At 45.5% G+C, this 19,366-nt stretch overlaps 1 protein-coding gene across 2 annotated transcripts in view; it reads right to left on the bottom strand.

Moving 5' to 3' along the window:
* Positions 1-19,366, bottom strand: part of USP39 (ubiquitin specific peptidase 39) — a 25,320-nt gene extending 5,954 nt beyond the window's left edge. For both annotated transcript variants that reach the window (XM_084807134.1, XM_084807133.1), the window contains exons 1-7: positions 19,126-19,366; positions 16,673-16,742; positions 12,836-12,930; positions 11,510-11,646; positions 9,530-9,682; positions 8,163-8,388; positions 331-408 (exon numbers count right to left, since the gene is read on the bottom strand). In XM_084807134.1, coding sequence (XP_084663260.1) covers positions 331-408; positions 8,163-8,388; positions 9,530-9,682; positions 11,510-11,646; positions 12,836-12,930; positions 16,673-16,742; positions 19,126-19,360 — 994 coding nt within the window. In that variant the 5' untranslated portion in view covers positions 19,361-19,366. The remainder of the gene's footprint in view (positions 1-330; positions 409-8,162; positions 8,389-9,529; positions 9,683-11,509; positions 11,647-12,835; positions 12,931-16,672; positions 16,743-19,125) is intronic.

Here is a 19,366-nt window from a genome sequence, read left to right as displayed (position 1 = left end):
TCAGATCCTCACTGGGCCCATTCAGCAGGTCTCTGCACCATCTGTGGTGAGGCAGGGCATGGTCTGTGGTGGTGCCCCGTCCCCGGAATTCTTTCCCCAGGGAAGCTCACCTAGCATTGTCAGTTTATCTTTTCAGCACCAGGTGAAGGTTTTCAGAATATCTTGTTCTGGCTGAAGGCTTTTAAAAGCAAATCTGCTGTGATCTTATTCCATTGTTTAAAACTTTACTGAAACTGTATCCTTTTTAGCATTTTGTAAACTGATTTGGGAGGCTGTATACCCCAAAACATGGTAAGAAAATGACCTGAGGCATCAACATGTCTCACTCACTCTTTTTCTTCTTCTTCGTCCCACCAAGAGCAGAGTGCAAGGCATTCAAGAACCAGGAAAGGAAGTCGACCCCATCACCTGGAAAGAAGGAAATGATGAAGGAAGCAAGATCTTCTGAAGGCAGCTGTAGCCAAGCCTCCGGAGGACCCCAGGGCTTCAGTTTCTGCAGCTCAAGCAGAAACCTCCTTCCCAGGAGGTGGACAGCCACAGGGCTAAGACTTTGCAAAAGAAGGGGACAAGGTGCTCAGAATTACTGGTCCTCCCCTCGTATTATTTTACTCTCTTGCTCCCCTCCAGAAGCATTCAGCTGTGTGAGAACCTGAAAAGAAATATCAAAAGGAGGGAACAAGCCAAGGCAGGGGGTGACAGGGTGGAGAGTGTGTCAGCAGAGTGGGGCAAAGATGTCAAGAGTTGAGGATAGGGATGAAACTGAAGGTGGAATGTCCTGCATTTGTAGGAAATAGCTAATTTTGCTTTATTGGACTTGCTGGGAAGGCTATTGAGAAAATGCTAACCCACCTCTCTAAAAACAGTATAGGATGGCTTACTATGAAATGCCAATGCCAATTGTTTAATGATCAATAATTAAGAATTTGAAAATGTAAATAAGTCAAAAGTAGTAATTGTATTAAGGTGAAGACACACACATATAGATGCAACTTCACAATGAATTCTGGGTAAGTAGCATAAAGAACAATTGTCAAGGTGATCTGGATGGTATCCAAAGAGAAAATGCTGAGTGAAAGCACTATCACTTGGGCTAAGGGGTTATCTGAGTAATGAACACGGTGAAACTCCAGGTCAAAAGTGTACTTCAAGTTTTCACTAATCAATTAGTGAACAAAAATATTGTGTGAGGTATATATATAAAAAAACTTGCTATACTGATGTCTAAAAATGTATTGTTGTTCAGTCGTTAAGTCGTGTCCGACTCTTCGTGACCCCATGGACCATAGCACACCAGTCCTTCCTGTCCTCCGCTCTCTCCCGGAGTGTGCTCAAGTTCATATTCATTGCATCGGTGATGCTATCTAGCCATCTCATCCTCTGCCGTCCCCTTCTCCTTTTGCCTTCGGTCTTTCCCAGCGTCAGGGTCTTTTCCAGTGAGTTTTCTCTTCGCATTAGGTGGCCAAAATATTTGAGCTTCAGTTTCAGTATCTGTCCTTCCAAGGAGCACTCAGGGTTGATTTCCCTTAGGATTGACTGATCTGACCTCCTTGCAGTCCAGGGCACTCGTAAGAGTCTTCTCCAGCACCACAGTTCGAAAGCATCAATTCTTCGGCGCTCAGCCTTCCTTATAGTCCAGCTCTCACAGCCATACGTTGCTACTGGGAAAACCATAGCTTTGATTAGACGGACCTTTGTCGGCAAGGTGATGTCTCTGCTTCTTACTATGCTGTCCAGGTTTGCCATAGCTTTCCTCCCAAGGAGCAAGCGTCTTTTAATTTCAAGGCTACAGTCACCGTCTGCGGTGATCTTGGAGCCCAAGAAAATAAAATCTGTCACTGCTTCCATTTCTTCCCCTTCTATATGCCAGGAAGTGATGGGGCCAGATGCCATGATCTTCTTTTTTTAATGTTGAGTTTCAAACCAGCTTTTGCACTCTCCACTTTCACCCTCAACAAGAGGCTCTTTAGATCCTCTTCGCTTTCTGCCATTAGGGTGGTATCGTCTGCGTCTCTGAGGTTGTTGATAATTCTCCCAGCAATCTTAATTCTGACCTGTGATTCATCCAACCCAGCATTTCTCATGATGTACTCTGCATATAAGTTAAATAAGCAGGGCGACAATATGCAGCCTTGTCGTACTCCTTTCCCAATTTTGAACCAATCGGTTGTTCCATGTCCAGTTCTTACTGTTGCTTCTTGACCATCGTACAGGTTTCTCAGGAGACAGGTAAGGTGGTCTCGTACCCCCATCTTTTTCAGAATTTGCCACAGTTTGTTGTGATCCACACAATCAAAGGCTTTAGCGTAGTCAATGAAGCAGAAATAGACGTTTTTCTGGAATTCTCTTGCTTTCTCCATGATCCAGCGAATGTTGGCAATTTGATCTCTAGTTCCTCACCCTCTTCAAACCGCAGCTTGTACTTCCAGTAGTTCTTGGTTCACATACTGCTGAAGCCTAGCTTGTAGGATTTTGAGCATCACCTTGCTGGCATGTGAAATGAGCGCAATTGTACAGTAGTTTGAACACTCTTTGGCATTGCCCGTCTTTGGAATTGGAATGTAAACTGACCTTTTCCAATCTTGTGGCCACTGTTGAGTGTTCCAAATTTGTTGGCATATTGAATGCAGCCCTTTAACAGCATCATCTTTTAGGATCTTAAATAGCTCAGCTGGAATACTGCCTAGCTAGCTTTGTTGTTAGTAATGCTTCCTAAGGTCCACTTGACTTCTCTCTCTAAGATGTCCGGCTCAAGTTCAGTGACTGTCAGTGACTATCATGGCTGTCAGGGACATTAAGATCTTTCCTGTATAGTTCTTCTGTGTATTCTTTCCACCTCTTCTTAATCTCATCTGCTTCTGTGAGGTCCCTGCCTTCTTTGTCCTTTATCATGCCCGTCTTTGCACAAAACGTTCCCTTGAGATCTCCAATTTTCTTGAAAAGATCTCTAGTCTTTCCCATTCTATTGTTTTCCTTGATTTCTTTGCATTGTTCATTTAAGAAGGCCTTCTTGTCTCTCCTTGCTATTCTCTGGAACTCTGCATTCAGTTGGATATTGTTGTTGTTGTTCAGTCGTTCAGTCGTGTCCGACTCTTCGTGACCCCATGGACCATAGCACGCCAGGCCTTCCTGTCCTGCGCTCTCTCCCGGAGCGTGCTCAAGTTCATATTCGTTGCATCCGTGATGCTATCTAGCCATCTCATCCTCTGCCGTCCCCTTCTCCTTTTGCCTTCAGTCTTTCCCAGCATCAGGGTCTTTTCCAGGGAGTTTTCTCTTCGCATTAGGTGGCCAAAATATTGGAGCTTCAGCTTCAGTATCTGTCCTTCCAATGAGCAGTCAGGGTTGATTTCCTTTAGGATGGACTGATTTGACCTCCTTGCAGTCCAGGGGACTCGTAAGAGTCTTCTCCAGCACCACAGTTCGAAAGCATCAATTCTTCGGCGCTCAGCCTTCCTTATAGTCCAGCTCTCACAGCCATACATTACTACTGGGAAAACCATAGCTTTGATTAGACGGACCTTTGTCGGCAAGGTGATGTCTCTGCTTCTTACTATGCTGTCTAGGTTGGCCATAGCTTTCCTCCCAAGGAGCAAGCGTCTTTTAATTTCATGGCTACAGTCACCATCTGTGGTGATCTTGGAGCCCAAGAAAGTAAAATCTGTCACTGCTTCCATTTCTTCCCCTTCTATATGCCAGGAAGTGATAGGGCCAGATGACATGATCTTAGTTTTTTTAATGTTGAGTTTCAAACCAGCTTTTGCACTCTCCTCTTTCACCCTCAACAAGAGGCTCTTGAGATCCTCTTCGCTTTCTGCCATTAGGGTGGTATCGTCTGCATATCGGAGGTTGTTGATAATTCTCCCAGCAATCTTAATTCCGACCTCTGATTCATCCAACCCGGCATTTCTCATGATGTACTCTGCATATAAGTTAAATAAGCAGGGTGACAATATGCAGCCTTGTCGTACTCCTTTCCCAATTTTGAACCAATCGGTTGTTCCATGTCTGGTTCTTACTGTTGCTTCTTGACCCTCGTACAGGTTTCTCAGGAGACAGGTAAGGTGGTCTGGTACTCCCATCACTTTAAGAATTTGCCACAGTTTGTTGTGATCCACACAATCAAAGGCTTTAGCATAGTCAATGAAGCAGAAATAGACGTTTTTCTGGAATTCTCTTGCTTTCTCCATGATGCAGCGAATGTTGGCGATTTGATCTCTAGTTCCTCTGCCTCTTCGAAACCCAGCTTGTACTTCCGGTAGTTCTCGGTTCGCATACTGCTGAAGCCTAGCTTGTAGGATTTTGAGCATCACCTTGCTGGCATGTGAAATGAGCGCAATTGTGCGGTAGTTTGAACACTCTTTGGCGTTGCCCTTCTTTGGAATTGGAATGTAAACTGACCTTTTCCAGTCTTGTGGCCACTGTTGAGTGTTCCAGATTTGTTGGCATATTGAATGCAGCACTTTAACAGCATCATCTTTTAGGATTTTAAATAGCTCAGCTGGAATACTGTCATCTCTGCTAGCTTTGTTGTTACTAATGCTTCCTAAGGCCCACTTGACTTCACTCTCGAGGATGTCCGGCTCAAGTTCAGTGACCACACTATCATGGCTATCAGGGACATTCAGATCTTTCCTGTATAGTTCTTCTGTGTATTCTTGCCACCTCTTCTTAATCTCATCTGCTTCTGTTAGGTCCCTGCCTTCTTTGTCCTTTATCATGCCCGTCTTTGCACAAAACGTTCCCTTGACATCTCCAATTTTCTTGAAGAGATCTCTAGTCTTTCCCATTCTGTTGTTTTCCTCAATTTCTTTGCATTGTTCATTTAAGAAGGCCTTCTTGTCTCTCCTTGCTATTCTCTGGAACTCTGCATTCAGTTGGGTATATCTTCCCCTTTCTCCCTTGCTTTTCGCTTCCCTTCTTTCGTGAGCTACTTGTAAAGCCTCATCAGACAGCCACTTGGCTTTCTTGCATTTCTTTTTCTTTGGGACGGATTTCGTTGCTGCCTCCTGAACAATGTTACGGACCTCCGTCCATAGTTCCTCAGGCACTCTGTCTATCAGGTCTAATCCCTGAAATCTATTCCTCACCTCCACTGTATATTCATCAGGGATATGATTGAGGTCATACCTGAACGGTTTAGTGGTTTTCCCGACGTTCTTCAATTTAAGCCGAAATTTTGCAAGAAGCAGCTCATGATCTGAGCCACAGTCAGCTCCAGGTCTTGTTTTTACTGACTGTATGGAGCTTCTCCATCTTTGGCTGCAAAGGACATAATCAATCTGATTTCGATATTGACCATCTGGTGACGTCCATGTGTAGAGTCGCCTCTTGTGCTGTTGGAAAAGAGTGTTTGCTATGATCAGCGTGTTCTCTTGGCAAAACTCTATTAGCTTTTGTCCTGCTTCATTTTGTACACCAAGGCCATGCCTGCCTGTTATCCCGGTGATTTCTTGACTTCCTACTTTAGCATTCCAATCCCCTATGATGAAGAGGACATCTTTTTTTGGTGTTAGTTCTAGAAGGTGTTGTAGGTCTTCATAGAACCGATCAACCTCAGCTTCTTCGGCCTCAGTGGTTGGGGCATAGACTTGAATTACTGTGATGTTGAATGGTTTGCCTTGGATTCGTACTGAGATCATTCTATCATTTTTAAGATTGTACCCCAGTACTGCTTTTCCCACCCTTTTGTTGACTATGAGTGCTACTCCATTTCTTCTAAGGGATTCTTGCCCACAATAGTAGATATGATGGTCACCTGAATTAAATTCGCCCATGCCTGTCCATTTGAGTTCGCTGATTCCCAAGATGTCGATGTTCAATCTTGCCATCTCATGTTTGACCACCTCCAGCTTACCTTGATTCATTGATCTGACATTCCAGGTTCCTAAACAATATTGTTCTTTACAGCATCGGATTTTCTTTTCACCGCCAGACACATCCACAGCTGAGTGTCCTTTCGGGTTTGGCCCAGCCGCTTCACTCTTTCTGGCGCTACTTGGAAATACCCTCTGCTCTTCCCCAGTAGCATATTGGACACCTTCCGACCTGAGGGGCTCATCTTCCGGCGTCATCTCTTTTAGCCTTGTGATACGTTCCATGGGGTTTTCTTGGCAAGAATACTGGAGTGGGTTGCCATTTCCTTCTCCAGTGGACCACATTTTGTCAGAACTCTCTGCCATGACCTGTCCGTCTTGGGTGGCCCTGCACGGCATAGCTTATGGCTTCACTGAGTTACGCAAGCCCCTTCGCCACAACAAGGCAGTGATCCATGAAGGGGCAGTTGGATATATCTTCCCCTTTCTCCCTTGCTTTTCACTTCCCTTCTTTCCTCAGCTACTTGTAAAGCCTAATCAGACAGCCACTTTGCTTTCTTGCATTTCTTTGTCTTTGGGATGGATTTAGTTACTGCCTCCTGAACAATGTTATGGACCTCTGTCCATAGTTCCTCAGGCACTCTATCAGGTCTAATCCTTTAAATCCATTCATCACCTCCACTGTATATTCATAAGGGATATGATTTAGGTCATACCTGAATGGTTTAGTGGTTTTCCCTACGTTCTTCAATTCAAGCTGAAATTTTGCAAGAAGCAGCTCATGATCTGAGCCACAGTCAGCTCCAGGTCTTGTTTTTACTGACTGTATAGAGCTTCTCCATCTTTGGCTGCAAAGGACATAATCAATCTGATTTCAATATTGACCGTGTGGTGATGTCCATGTGTAGAGTCGCCTCTTGTGCTGTTGGAAAAGTGTTTGCTATGATCAGCGTGTTCTCTTGGCGAAGCTCTATTAGCCTTTGTCCTGCTTCATTTTGTACACCAAGGCCATGCTTTCCTGTTATCCCAGTGATTTCTTGACTTCCTACTTTAGCATTCCAATCCCCTGTGATGAAGAGGACATCTTTTTTGGGTGTTAGTTCTAGAAAGTGTTGTAGGTCTTCATAGAACCGATCAACCTCAGCTTCTTCGGCATCAGTGGTTGGGGCATAGACTTGAAGTACTGTGATGTTGAATGGTTTGCCTTGGATTCGTACTGAGATCATTCTATCGTTTTTGAGATTGTACCCCAGTACTGCTTTTCCCACCCTTTTCTTGACTATGAGTGCTACTCCATTTCTTCTAAGGGATTCTTGCCCACAGTAGTAGATATAATGGTCACCTGAATTAAATTCGCCCATGCCTGTCCATTTTAGTTCGCTGATTCCCAAGATGTCGATGTCCAATCTTGCCATCTCATGTTTGACCACCTCCAGCTTACCTTGATTGATTGATCTTACATTCCAGGTTCCTAAACAATATTGTTCTTTACAGCATTGTAAGGAGTTATCTTCTCAAAAGGTAAGATTCAGAATTAATAGTATCTAGCCTGAAAGGTGTATGTGTAAGCTTTTCTGAATGTTTTAATTTTTTAGAAATGTTTAGTAACAATAAGATAGTTAAGACTGTGAGCCCCAATTTATGGGAGAGCGGATAGTATTAGCTAAAAGGCAGGTTCTACACAAAAGGTATAAAGATGTGCTTATTCTGAAACAAGGGAGCTTTTTATTAGATGCTCACCAAGCCTGTGTACCCATCAGCTGAATGGCCTATTAAGTACTGAATGGGCAACTTGGTACTCTTTTTTACTTAGGACTAGAAGTCTAAGAACAAAAACGGTTTAGGAAATTCTATTTCCTGTTAAGCTATAAAGATCTAAGAATCTTAGCAATGCCCTGTTTAACAACAAATGTTGTTTTTATTTTATGCAAGCTATATTTTGATGTGATGTTACAAGCATATTTCTAATAAAAATTAAAAAATGAATCAAACGATTTTTTCCCCTTAATCATTCTTCTTAGTAAAAAACCAAAACTGAATCCACCTAAAATAACTCTTTGGTGTATCCTTTGTCTGAAGTGTATTGATCAGCTATGGGTACTTAACTGATACCCAAAGGCTTTCTAAATACTGAAACTATAATTTGAAAGCACTCGGCAAATGCCAAATTCGTAACAGGAAACTGCTGATGGGCAGGGGTTGTGCGCACGCATGCAGAGCTTTGGATTATTGCTCTTATAAGAAGAAAAGCCGCAGCACAATTCCTCTGACCTCTGAGTCACCAGCACAAGTTTCCAGACTGCTGCTTTTAGCATTTCCTCTCTTCCACACTAACCTCCACCTACATCCCACCTTGTTTTGTGATCTGGAAATTCTTCTTGCTGCAGAGGACCACAGCCTGCAGCATTTCATGGGGGGAGACGTGAGCTTTGAAATTCCGGGGATTCCACAGCTTCCTCATGAGCTCCCCAAACCTCTGAACCAGCAGAAACATGATGTCGCCTGGAGGGCGCTTGATGTTTTTGTAGTTCTCCTCTTCCAGAAAATAATTCCGCAGGGGTGGGACATTAGATAGTGCCTAAGAACACAGATGTCAGAGATCAGAGACAAAGCACCCCCCTTCATCAATGTACACTTCAAATGTACACAATGTACACTTCTCCCACTTCAAAAATCTGCTGGGCAGTATCAGGCTAAAAAGAATACAAAGTATACCCCACTAAATTAAGAAGCAAGCAAAACAGCTGAGCTCCAGCCTGCCACCATAAGAGCCGTGCTCCATTCAATTGTAGAGCCCACAAGCATGTCAAAACTTTCCATTAACTTAAACAGTTGGACAGTGAAGTCACACGCACGTGGACCAACTGCAACTGGTGTAACGTCACTGTGGATTCCTTTCACACATTCTAACCCTTTAATTGGTGCATGTCAGACACCCCAGCAAAAAGGTAGACAACCAAGATGACAGGACAAGCCTGCTAGGCACAGGAGTGCCAAGTACAAGGGCCTGAAGGCCAGTTGCTAGCTCCAAGCTGGACACACCCATACCCTCGATACCTTGATCTCTAAGGTGCATTTAAACAGCAGCCCCAACTTAAGCCAAATGCAAACAATTTGATGTTTCAGTCCCTGGAAGGAGAAGCTGGATCCATCAGTCTGCTTGCCATGAAACAGCACCCATGTCGCTGAGGTGAATGCAGCAGAATACAGAACACTTCAGAGCCACAATCCCTGCCACAGAGGCTAAAAGAGGATCCATGCCGTAACATTTTGGCTTCAGCATTCTGCCCCCAAAACAGGGCCAGGTCATCAGAATAGAAACCAGAGTGTTTTCCCAGGCCCACTGCACAGAAGGACAGTGGCTAGACATATTAGCAAAAGTATCCATCGACAAAGCTCAGCAGCAACTCAATGGAGCAGGACGCTCTCTGTGGAGCAGTTAAGACTCCAGTTGCCTGGATGAGTCTTCACACTGCCAAACATGTCTAAGGAATAAGGTACAGAACACTTGCAGAGACTTCAGCTCTGAAAGACGATGAATGGCAGCAAAGGCAGGACAAGCAATTTAACTCTCAAAGAACGTTCTAGTGGTTCTAAAGCAGCTTTTGGATAACACAGCAGATTCCTGTTAGCTTTTGGCGGTTGTTGTGAGCACCTGTGGAACGGTTAGTACTTCAGCCTGATACACGCTTCTTTCCACTTCAAAGACAGTACAATACCTGGAGAACCGCATTAGCATAGTCATTTGCTTTTATGTTGTTCAATCCCACAATGCCTGGCAGATACGTGGTGCCATCATAGGCTCGAGAGAGTTTGGCCTGCTTGTCCAAATTGGCAATGTGCTGCTTGGTGAAGGTGGGCTTCAGAACATACTGCAAGGGAGGGGGGGGGGAGAGAGAGAGAGAGTCAGCAAGAAGGGACATGCAGGAGAGACTGCCTGCTGTTTAAGGCTCCAGCCTGGCCTACCACCTTAGTGAGCAGAGCCTCAGCTAAGCAATGGCTGTCCCACGTGGCATAGCAACTGGCTACTTTTCAAGGGGCAAACCTTAATACAGGGATGCAGAATAGTTTCAGGGTAGGGTGCCAGATTGCCCCCTACCAGGCCCACCACGGGCCAGATGACACCAGGGGTCATGGACCCACATTTGAGGGCACCCCCTTTTGTTCATCCCCCTGCATGTTGGAAGGAGACATGGAGTTCTGTGTTGCCTCCCAGCATGGTGAAAGGGACTCAGCCGGCACTGGGGTTGTGGAGCAGCAGGACTGGGAAGAGCCCAGAGCAGCCCAGTCCAGTGATCTTTGATCTGTGGGGATGCATCCAGGAGGTGGGGTTTGGAGCCTAACTCCTGCTCCTGGAAGAACCCCAAGAGGTTCTGCGAGCCAGATTGGGGTGCTCTGTGGGCCGGGAGTTCTGCACCAACCTTCATAGGACCAAAACCTTTAGAATGCCAACAAAGCAACATCACATTATTTTAAGTATTCTGAAGTTATGTTCAGTTAGAGGCATGGTCCCTCTAACAGCAAACTCAGGTGGGCAAGCGCCTATCGGTTTGGAAGCAAAATGGTCCATCAAAAAATAAGGAAGTTATTTCTACATACTTGATGAACTGCCCCACAAGGTATGCAATGCAATAGTACATATGTTTGTAAATTAAAATAATTTAAAGAAAACTCAGACAGCCCTGTGAGCTTTGAGGGCATGAAATGAGAAAACAACTGCAACACATCGCGTCTGGAAAGGGAACTTCCAGGCTCACATGGAACAAACACCAAACACAGAAGCTCTTGCCTTTGCTGCCATCGGGGGGGGGGGGGGGCAGGGGGAAGGAGAACACACTGCCACCCAGTTACAGCTACACTGAAATTCTTGGTTTCACCATTATTTTTTTTACAGTTTCTCACATCTGCTCCAGAGGAGGATAAAAAGGGGTTAAAGGAGCCAACATTTGGACAGGCTGTGAGAGTGAGAATCAAGTGTAACGGCTGAGGGCAGTTGAGCCATGGAACACTGGGGGGGGGGGACGGGGGGGGAGACTGGCTTGCTTGAGCCCCAAACAACTTAACAGTATCCTGGAAGCGGCATGAGGGTCAGGGGGAGGGGGGTAAGAGATGTGAACCACAAGGTTATAAACCTCTCCTGCTCCACACTCCGCATCAGCTATACAGCAATAAATGGCTCAATTTTGAGTCCTTTAGCACTATATACCCCAGTGGGAGAAGGTTTGAGGAAGCCAGGAAAGAAAGATTTCCTCTGCAAGGCAGTGCTACAAGGCTCCTGTGTCAGGCTGGCTGAAGCTCTGAAAAGAAACACTCCTGTTAGGAGCTGGGAATACAGTGAAATGTTTGGTTGCAGGTCTCCATATGTGTTATTAAGATTTTTTTTAGTAGTTTTTAGGTGTAAACCCTGGGAATGCAATCCAGGCCCTTCAAGCTTCCAAGAACATCTGCATAACAAGCTCGAAAGATAAAAGCAGCTTCCTGGAATACAAGCAAAAACTGCTTCTGAATGGGGGCAGGAGGGAGAGCAATCAGAAAAAGCACAGGGAAGCTACTTTAGACAAAAACATGACCCATGGCACATGCAACGTTGTGTATGAACATACTGGGGCTCACTGGATCAGAACCATAGTCCTAGACAGCATGCCTACTGTCCCCCTGTCCTGCCCGCCCCTCAATCTTTCATCAGGAAAGCCACATACGGTGATATCCTCAAGGGAAGAGTCAATGATTTCATAGTTGTCTGGCAGACAATAGAACTTCAGGGTGTGAAGGTTGAGGAAGACATGGTGGCTGAATTGGACACTGTGAATGTAAGCATGAGATTTCAAGCCCCGACCTGCAGAAAAGACAGAAGGCAGACAAACACCATGAATAAGAGAGCATGAATTTACTCGATTAATTAATTAAATGTCTATACCACCCAATAGCTGAAGCTCTCTGGGCAGTTCAAGAACTTCCTCCAACAGTCATAAGAACTACTATGGATATAATACTTTGCATTATATTGTGCTTAGGATAGTGTAGCCACAGTGAAATGGACTGGTTGGGTTGGTGTGGTGGCAAGGAATAGTTAGCTGCTCAGGGGAAAAACAGCTTGCAATCTGAGGGAAGGGAAAGCTGTCAGTTTGGTTGGGGTTAAAAACTCATGCAAGTGTAGATTGGGGACTCAGTTCTATGGTTTCTCAGGCTTCTTCTAAGTCAGGCTGCAGAGAAACAAGGAGCTATGGAGCCCAAAGTCAAGAAGGATGAAGGAAGAACACAGAGTAGGACTTAGAGAGAGGAGCCTGGTTGCTTGGGGATTGAAGCCTGAGGAAAAGGGCAGAGGTGACAGGGAAGTGAGACAAGACATGTCATGTTTAACAAGAGGAGGTGCTCCATGCAAGTAGGGAGGCTGCTCAAGGCACAGGGTGGCTGAAGGGAATGGGACAAGGCAGGCCGTGGCCCAAAAAGCCACAACAGAAAGTGGAGACAGAGGTGAAGACGGGAAGAGCAAAGGAGAAGGAGGCCTGGGCTTGGAAGGCAGAGGGTTGCTGGGACCAGCATCTATCTAGACCAGCCTGGTGCCATCCAGATCCTTCAGATTAGACTCCCAGCACTCCTGACCATTGGCCATGCTGGCTGAGGCTGATGGGAACTGAAGTCCCAAATACTGGAGGGCACTAGATTGGGGAAGGCTGGTCTAGACCCTGATGGGAAATCTGCCAGTTGTGGCCGTCACCGCCAGTGCAGCACCGTGACGCCACATCCCCTCACAGGCAGCAAGGACGCCGTGGGGAGATGGGCTGCACTTCAAACACTGGCTTGAGCAGACCAGCCAGTTCTGTGTCTGCAGGATCCTCGCAATATAAGCAGAACAAAAATAGCAGCCGCCACCTCAGTGTCCTGGGTGGCAGCAACCAGCTCCTTATTTCACATGACACCAACTCCTCCTAGGATATCCCAGGATCATTGGTCACAAGGGCAGCATTCCCACACTACGCTATTTTTGTCAGAAAAGGAAGTATAAAACACAGAAGTAAACTCACCCTGGAAATACTTCCCACACACCAAACAAGCATAGACGTTGATATGTGAAAGCGAGATTGAGCACAGCTTCTCAAAGTCAAAGTCCAGAACACTCCTACAAAGGAAGAATATTGCCAAATGAATGCCACAGTACAGCCAGGCACCTCAGCCCAACTCTTTCCACAGGGTTTGAGAGAAAGCCGGCACTGCAGTGCACACGACTATCACCGGAGACGATACTTATAGCACATCGAGAGGAAGGGAACGCCTCCCTGCTGGTGGTGGTGGCGGTGTTCTCAGACATGCAGCCCCACCGGTATTCAATAGTATTACTGCATCTATGTTCAGGCGACACCGGAGAGAACCCCCTTTGCAGAAACACTGCAGATGACTCCTGCACCCCACCCCATAGCCCCAGCTCTTCAAATGAGATGGCTCTCCTCCCCAATGGTTCAGCAGCAGAGATGTGAAGGCTGGCAAGGGGGCGGGGGGGGCAAGAGAAATGTCCCTTTCCAGAAGACTTTAACCCTCAATGGAAATGCTGGAACTTTGGGGGAACTTGGAAAACCTCTTGCAAATTATTTTCTCTTTTAGTCTGATGAATGAAATGCTTTTTTAAGGCTAGATTTTAAAATATTGTTTTAGACATCCTTTATTCCCTCAAAATATTTCTAATAACTATGTAATAACTGTGTAAAACAATGTAAAGAATTAGGTTCCTGTATATTCTAGAAGCAGTTTGAAAGGGGGGTTGTTGCTTGTGCTGTGTACACTCATCCCGTTGTTGCCTCTGATCAACAGGTGCTGTGGCTCTTTGCATTGTTTCTTCTGCTTCTGGATGATACTGACAGAGAGGAGACTTTTCCGAAGTCCGATAATAAAATGCTTCCTTTTGTTTACTACAAATGTTGATGCTTTCTATTTACAATTCATTTTATTTTTTCTCCTCCTTTCCCAATTGGCAAAAGCTAAAATATATTTAGGGAGCAGTTGCTGTTCCATTCCAACACTGGGAATTAATGTTGCTTTTTGAAAAGCAAATAGCCAATGCTTCAAGGAAGCAGGATGTAGTAGTAATGGGGGACTTCAATTTCCCCAATATTTGTTGGGAGACAAATTCTGCAAAACATGGCCCCTCCAGGAAATTCCTGACTTGTGTGGCGGATAACATCCTCCTACAGAAAGTAGAGGAAGGAACTAGAGGATTGGCTATCCTTGACTTGATCCTAACCAACAGAGATGACTTAGTGGATAAAGTAGCAGTTACAGCAACTCTGGGGGAAAGCGACCACGTTGTACTTGAGTTCTTGGTTCTAAGTGAAGCAAAAGCCGAGTGTAGTCAAACACGTACCCTGGATTTTAGGAAAGCTGATTTTAATAAACTCAGAACAATGATCAGTAAGATCCTATGGCAAGCGACTCTAACAAGAAAGGAGTCCAAGACAGGTGGGAGGTTTTAAAAAAGGAAATTCGCAAGGCACAATTACAAACAATTCCAACAAGAAGAAAAGGTGGAAGACAACAGAAGAAGCCAATGTGTCTTCACAAAAAGCTTAGGGATGACCTGAAAACAAAAAAGCACACATACAGGAAGTGGAAAGAAGGCCAAGCTACAAAGGAAGAGTACAGGCAGGTAGCAGAGAATTGCAGGGATGGCGTCAGGAAGGCTAAAGCTGAGAACGAGCTGAGGTTAGCGAGGGATGCTAAAAGCACAAAAAGGCTTTCTTCAGCTACATGCATAGTAAAAAACAGAGGAAAGAAATGGTGGTTCAACTATTAAATAAGGATGGCAAAATGATAACAGATGACAAAGAAAAGGCAGAAGTGCTCAATTCCTACTTTGGCTCAGTCTTCTCCCAAAAGAGGGTCTATGAGCCCCCTGGCACAGGCAAAGTACAGGCTGAGGGGGCAGGATTGCAGCTTGAGATCGATAGGCATATGGTCAAGGAACACCTCATTACTTTGAATGAGTTCAAATCTCCAGGGCCAGATGAACTGCATCCTAGAGTCATAAAGGAACTGGCAGAAGAACTCTCAGAACCGCTGTCTATTCTCTTTGAGAAATCATGGAGGACGGGGGAAGTGCCAGATGACTGGAGGACGGCTAATGCTGTCCCTATCTTCAAAAAAGGTAAAAAGGAGGAACCTGGGAACGACAGAGCAGTCAGTCTGACATCAATCCCTGGAAAAATTCTGGAGCAGATGATAAAGTAATCCATCCGTAAGCACCTTGAAAACAATGCAGTGATGACTCAAAACCAACATGGATTTGTCAAGAACAAATCCTGCCAGACGAACCTGGTCTCATTTTTGGATCAAATAACCTCCCTTGTAGACTGTGGGAATGCTGTCGAGATAATATACCCCAATTTCAGCAAAGCCTTCGACAAAGTGCCCCATGTTAGCCTGATGAGCAAACTAGCTCAAAGTGGGCTAGATGAAACAACTGTCAGGTGGATCCACAGTTGACTACAGAATCGTACTCAAAAAGTGCTTATTAATGCGATCTTCTCAAACTGGGGAGAGGTAACGAGCAGGGTACCGCGGGGCTCAGTCCTGGGCCCAGTGCTCTTCAACATTTTTATTAATGCCTTGGAGGAGGAGGTGCAGGGAATGCTGATCAAATCTGCAGATGACACAAAATTGGGCGGGATAGCTAATAGCTTGGAAGACAGAAACAAAATTCAAAGTGATCTGGATAGACTGGAGAGCTGGGCAGAAAACAACAGAATGACATTTCATAGGGATAAATGCCAAGTTCTGCACCTAGGAAAAAGAAACCAAAGGCACAGTGACAAGATGGGGGATACGTGGCCCAACAACACTACAAGCGAGAAGGATCTTGGAATTGTTGTAGATCACAAGCTGAATATGAGCCAACAATGTGATGTGGATGCAAAAAAAGCAAATGCTCTTTTGGGCTGCATTAATAGAAGCACAGCTTCCAAATCCTGAGAAGTACTAGTTCCCCTCTACTCAGCACTGGTTAGGCCTCATCTAGAGTACTGTGTCCAGTTCTGGGCACTGCACTTTAAGAAGGGTGCAGACAAACTGGAGAGGGTTCAGAGGAGGGCAACAAAGATGATCAGGGGACTGGAAACAAAGCCCTATGAAGAGAGACTGAAAGAACTGGGCATGTTTAGCCTTGAGAAGAGAAGACTGAGGGGAGATATGATAGCACTCTTCAAGTACTTGAAAGGTTGTCACAGAGAGGAAGGCCACAATCTCTTTGCGATCATCACAGAGTGCACGATATGGAATAATGGGCTCAAGTTACAGGAAGCCAGATTCCGGTTGAACATCAGGAAAAACTTCCTGACCGTTAGAGCAATACGACAATGGCACCAATTACCTAGGGAGGTGGGGGGCTCTCCCACACTGGAGGCATTCAAGACGAGGCTGGACAGCCATCTGTCAGGGATGCTCTGAATTGGATTCCTGCATTGAGCAGGGGGTTGGACTCAATGGCCTTGTAGGCCCCTTCCAACCCTACTATTCTATGGTTCTATGTTTGAAAAAACTAAGACATTTCTATTTTTAAATTACATAAATATACAACACACTTAAATCTTTATGTACTAAGCTATTCATAACAATTTGTGCCCATAAAGTCATAAACAAAGTTTAGATCTGATAGGGAATCAGGATTTCATACATTTCAATTATCCCAACTAGTTTTTTATTCCCCATGGCTTCAGAATTTCTGGAAATGTTATAGCTCTAATGAGAAAGCCTATCTGAACAGGCTTTCTGCTACTAGCAACATCCTTTTTCATCTCTGTATAGGCACATCTTTTCTACAATATATATTAATTTACTGCTCCCGCACCCGCACTTTATTTCATCTTGATACTGACTTGTTTATGGTGTCCAAATATGGGCAGTGCCTGCTTCGTCTATCCTCTGGGTCAAATCGACCATACTTTACTGGAAATGAGTGAGCAGATGAAAAACAAGTTACAAATTATTTAGCACCAAAGAATAAATAAGTACACAGAGATATCTAAAAACAACACAGTAAATTAAATACAAATTATTCCTTCTGCTAAAGATTTCTTAAGCTGCAAACCCACATAATGTACCTGGAAGTAAGCGCCATTGAACTCAATGGGACTTATTTCTGAGTAGAAAGATCTAGGATTGCATTGTTAGTTGTTTTTTGCATTAATTAGATGACACACAAGAAGCTACGAGCATCAGAATGAAATTCAAATGAACTAAAGAGACACAGCTGTGTGAACAACACGAGAATCCACCAATGTATTAGAATTCCCAGTGCAAACTTCTCTAAGTGTGCCTTAAAGGAAAGGGATTTTCTCTAGCCTCGTTTTATGTGGTGAAACTCCCACTCCTGGTTGCCTCTACTTATCCCTTTCAGGAGGGATGAAGACAAACTTCCAATAACTGTCAGTTAGCACCCCAGTCTAGGATACATGATTGGAAGTACATCTGTTCAGGAGAGCCGCTGCTAGGAATGCAAGCATTAGCCAATTAAATTGTTGTCAAGAGCAAGTGTGGTGTAGTGCTTAGAGTGGGACTTGGTAGATCTGGGTTCTAGTCCCCACCTGGCCATGAAGCTCACTGGGTGACTCTGGGCCAGTCGCTGACTCTCACTCTAACCTACCTCACAGGGTTGTTGTGAGGATAAAATGGACAGGAGGATGACCATATAAGCCACCTTGGGTTCCTTGCAAGAGGAAAAAGGCAGGATGTAAATGTAATAATACATGTAATGATAATGGTATTAATTAATTAATCAATCGGAGTCAAACTATGGTTTACTAGTTGGGTTTTCATTAGAGGAAAAAACCTGACAAAAGCTCAGAGATTCTATTTATCCACTCTGCTCAAGAAAGGGCTGAGTGCAATTCAAAAGCATATGTAGGTATTTCCTTATTGTTAAAATACTCTTATTGTATTAAATACTACTTAATTTAGTATTAAAAATCCTATTAGGGTATTATTATATGGATCTCTTGCTATCAGAATTATGGAGCAACTGGGATGGTCAACAAATCAAAGATTTAATAACAAAAACTGTGAAGCACTAAATAGAGAATGCAGAATGGATGCGAAATAACTCTTCTTGACGAGGTGACAAATAAGTTAACACACAATTGCCCAGAATCAAAAGTTGTTACTTACAGACATGCCATAACCATCGACTGCCTTTTTAATTTATGAAACACCATTCAATGCCTCACTTTTGCCACACAACAGCACGGTGACCAGTTCAGTGGCTGCATTATGGGGAAGGACCATAGCTCAGCGGCCTAGCATATGCTTTTCATGGAGAGGGTCCCAGATTCTATTCCCAACATCTCCAGGTACTGGAATTGCTGGAAAGAAGCATCATCTGAAATGGTGGGGAGCTTCTTCCAGTCAGTGTGGACAATGATGGGCTAGGCGGACCACTGGTCAGATTCAGTATGAGGAAACTCTTTACATTCTTGAGTTCCACACAGTGACTTGTCTAAGGTCATGCAACAAATCCATGGCAGAGGCGGCCTAAGTAAGTCATCAGATTAATATTCGGAGTTATTTGACCTGGGCTGAAGTGAAGCACACTTTGGCCCCTACCGCTGACCTGGGATCAGGAGCTGTGACATTCCCTGCCTCCCAGAAAGGGGAGCCCATCCTGGCTCATTGATCGGTCAGAGAAGGGATTTTACTCACCTCCTCCCTGCCAGAAAGAACATTCGGAGCTAACTGCCAGCTGGGACTGCAGAACTGAAGATCAGTAGATGCTAGCCCCATCCGCTGGCCAAGGGACTAATGGGTATTGGATTGTGTGGGTTTAAATGTGTGCATGTATGTGCATGCATCTTACTTTTTAATCTGCTGTAAGCAGAAAAGCGAGGTAGGTACCAACCGATTTTATTTATTGAATAAATGTGTATATCACCTTTCAAGATTAGTCTGCTAAAGAAATAAATAAGGAGGATGCAAGAGCTGCTCCACCGGGTCCGACCCCAGATTCCATCAGGTCCGGCACCCGTGGCTGAACAGACACCTCAGTGGGGAGCGCAGCAGCAGGGTGCGAATGCCACCTCCCCCAGCGTCTACGCTGGCAAGCACACCAGCTTGTGCCCGAGGGCCCCACGAGCACCCGCCCTGCCCCCCGGCCCCTTCTTCTAACTGGAGAGCCTGCCACGGGTCGGCCCCGGACGGACCCTCCGCGAGCACGGCGGCGGCGGCGCCTTTCTCCAGGGCCGCGGAGAGACTTCATCCCCTGGTCCCTTCCCAAGCCGCCGCCGGCAGCGAGCCCACCGGCTAGCGCGTCACTCATATATCGGGCCGCCGCACCCACCGGCGGGCTCGTCGTAGTCGTCGTCGTCGAGCTCCCGCTTCACCTGCACCGGGCCCGCCGCCACCGCACGGCCCGCCGGGCCTCGAGGCGCGCCGCCCGATTCCGGCTGGGCGCGGCTGGAGACAGAGCTCCGCGAGGGCGGCGGGCGGGAGTCGCGCTCCCGCTTCACCCGCCCGGACATCTCTACCGAGAGCGAGCGACGGGCCGCGCACGCGCACGCAGCCTTCGGGCGCATCGCTAT

Source organism: Heloderma suspectum, chromosome 6 (genome assembly GCF_057233095.1).
Source record: "Heloderma suspectum isolate Gila_16-S chromosome 6, 16-S_ref, whole genome shotgun sequence".
In the NCBI taxonomy this organism is placed as follows: Eukaryota; Metazoa; Chordata; class Lepidosauria; order Squamata; family Helodermatidae; genus Heloderma; species Heloderma suspectum.
Note: the sequence above shows the minus strand (reverse complement) of the source record. Positions and strands in the feature narration are given on the sequence as shown.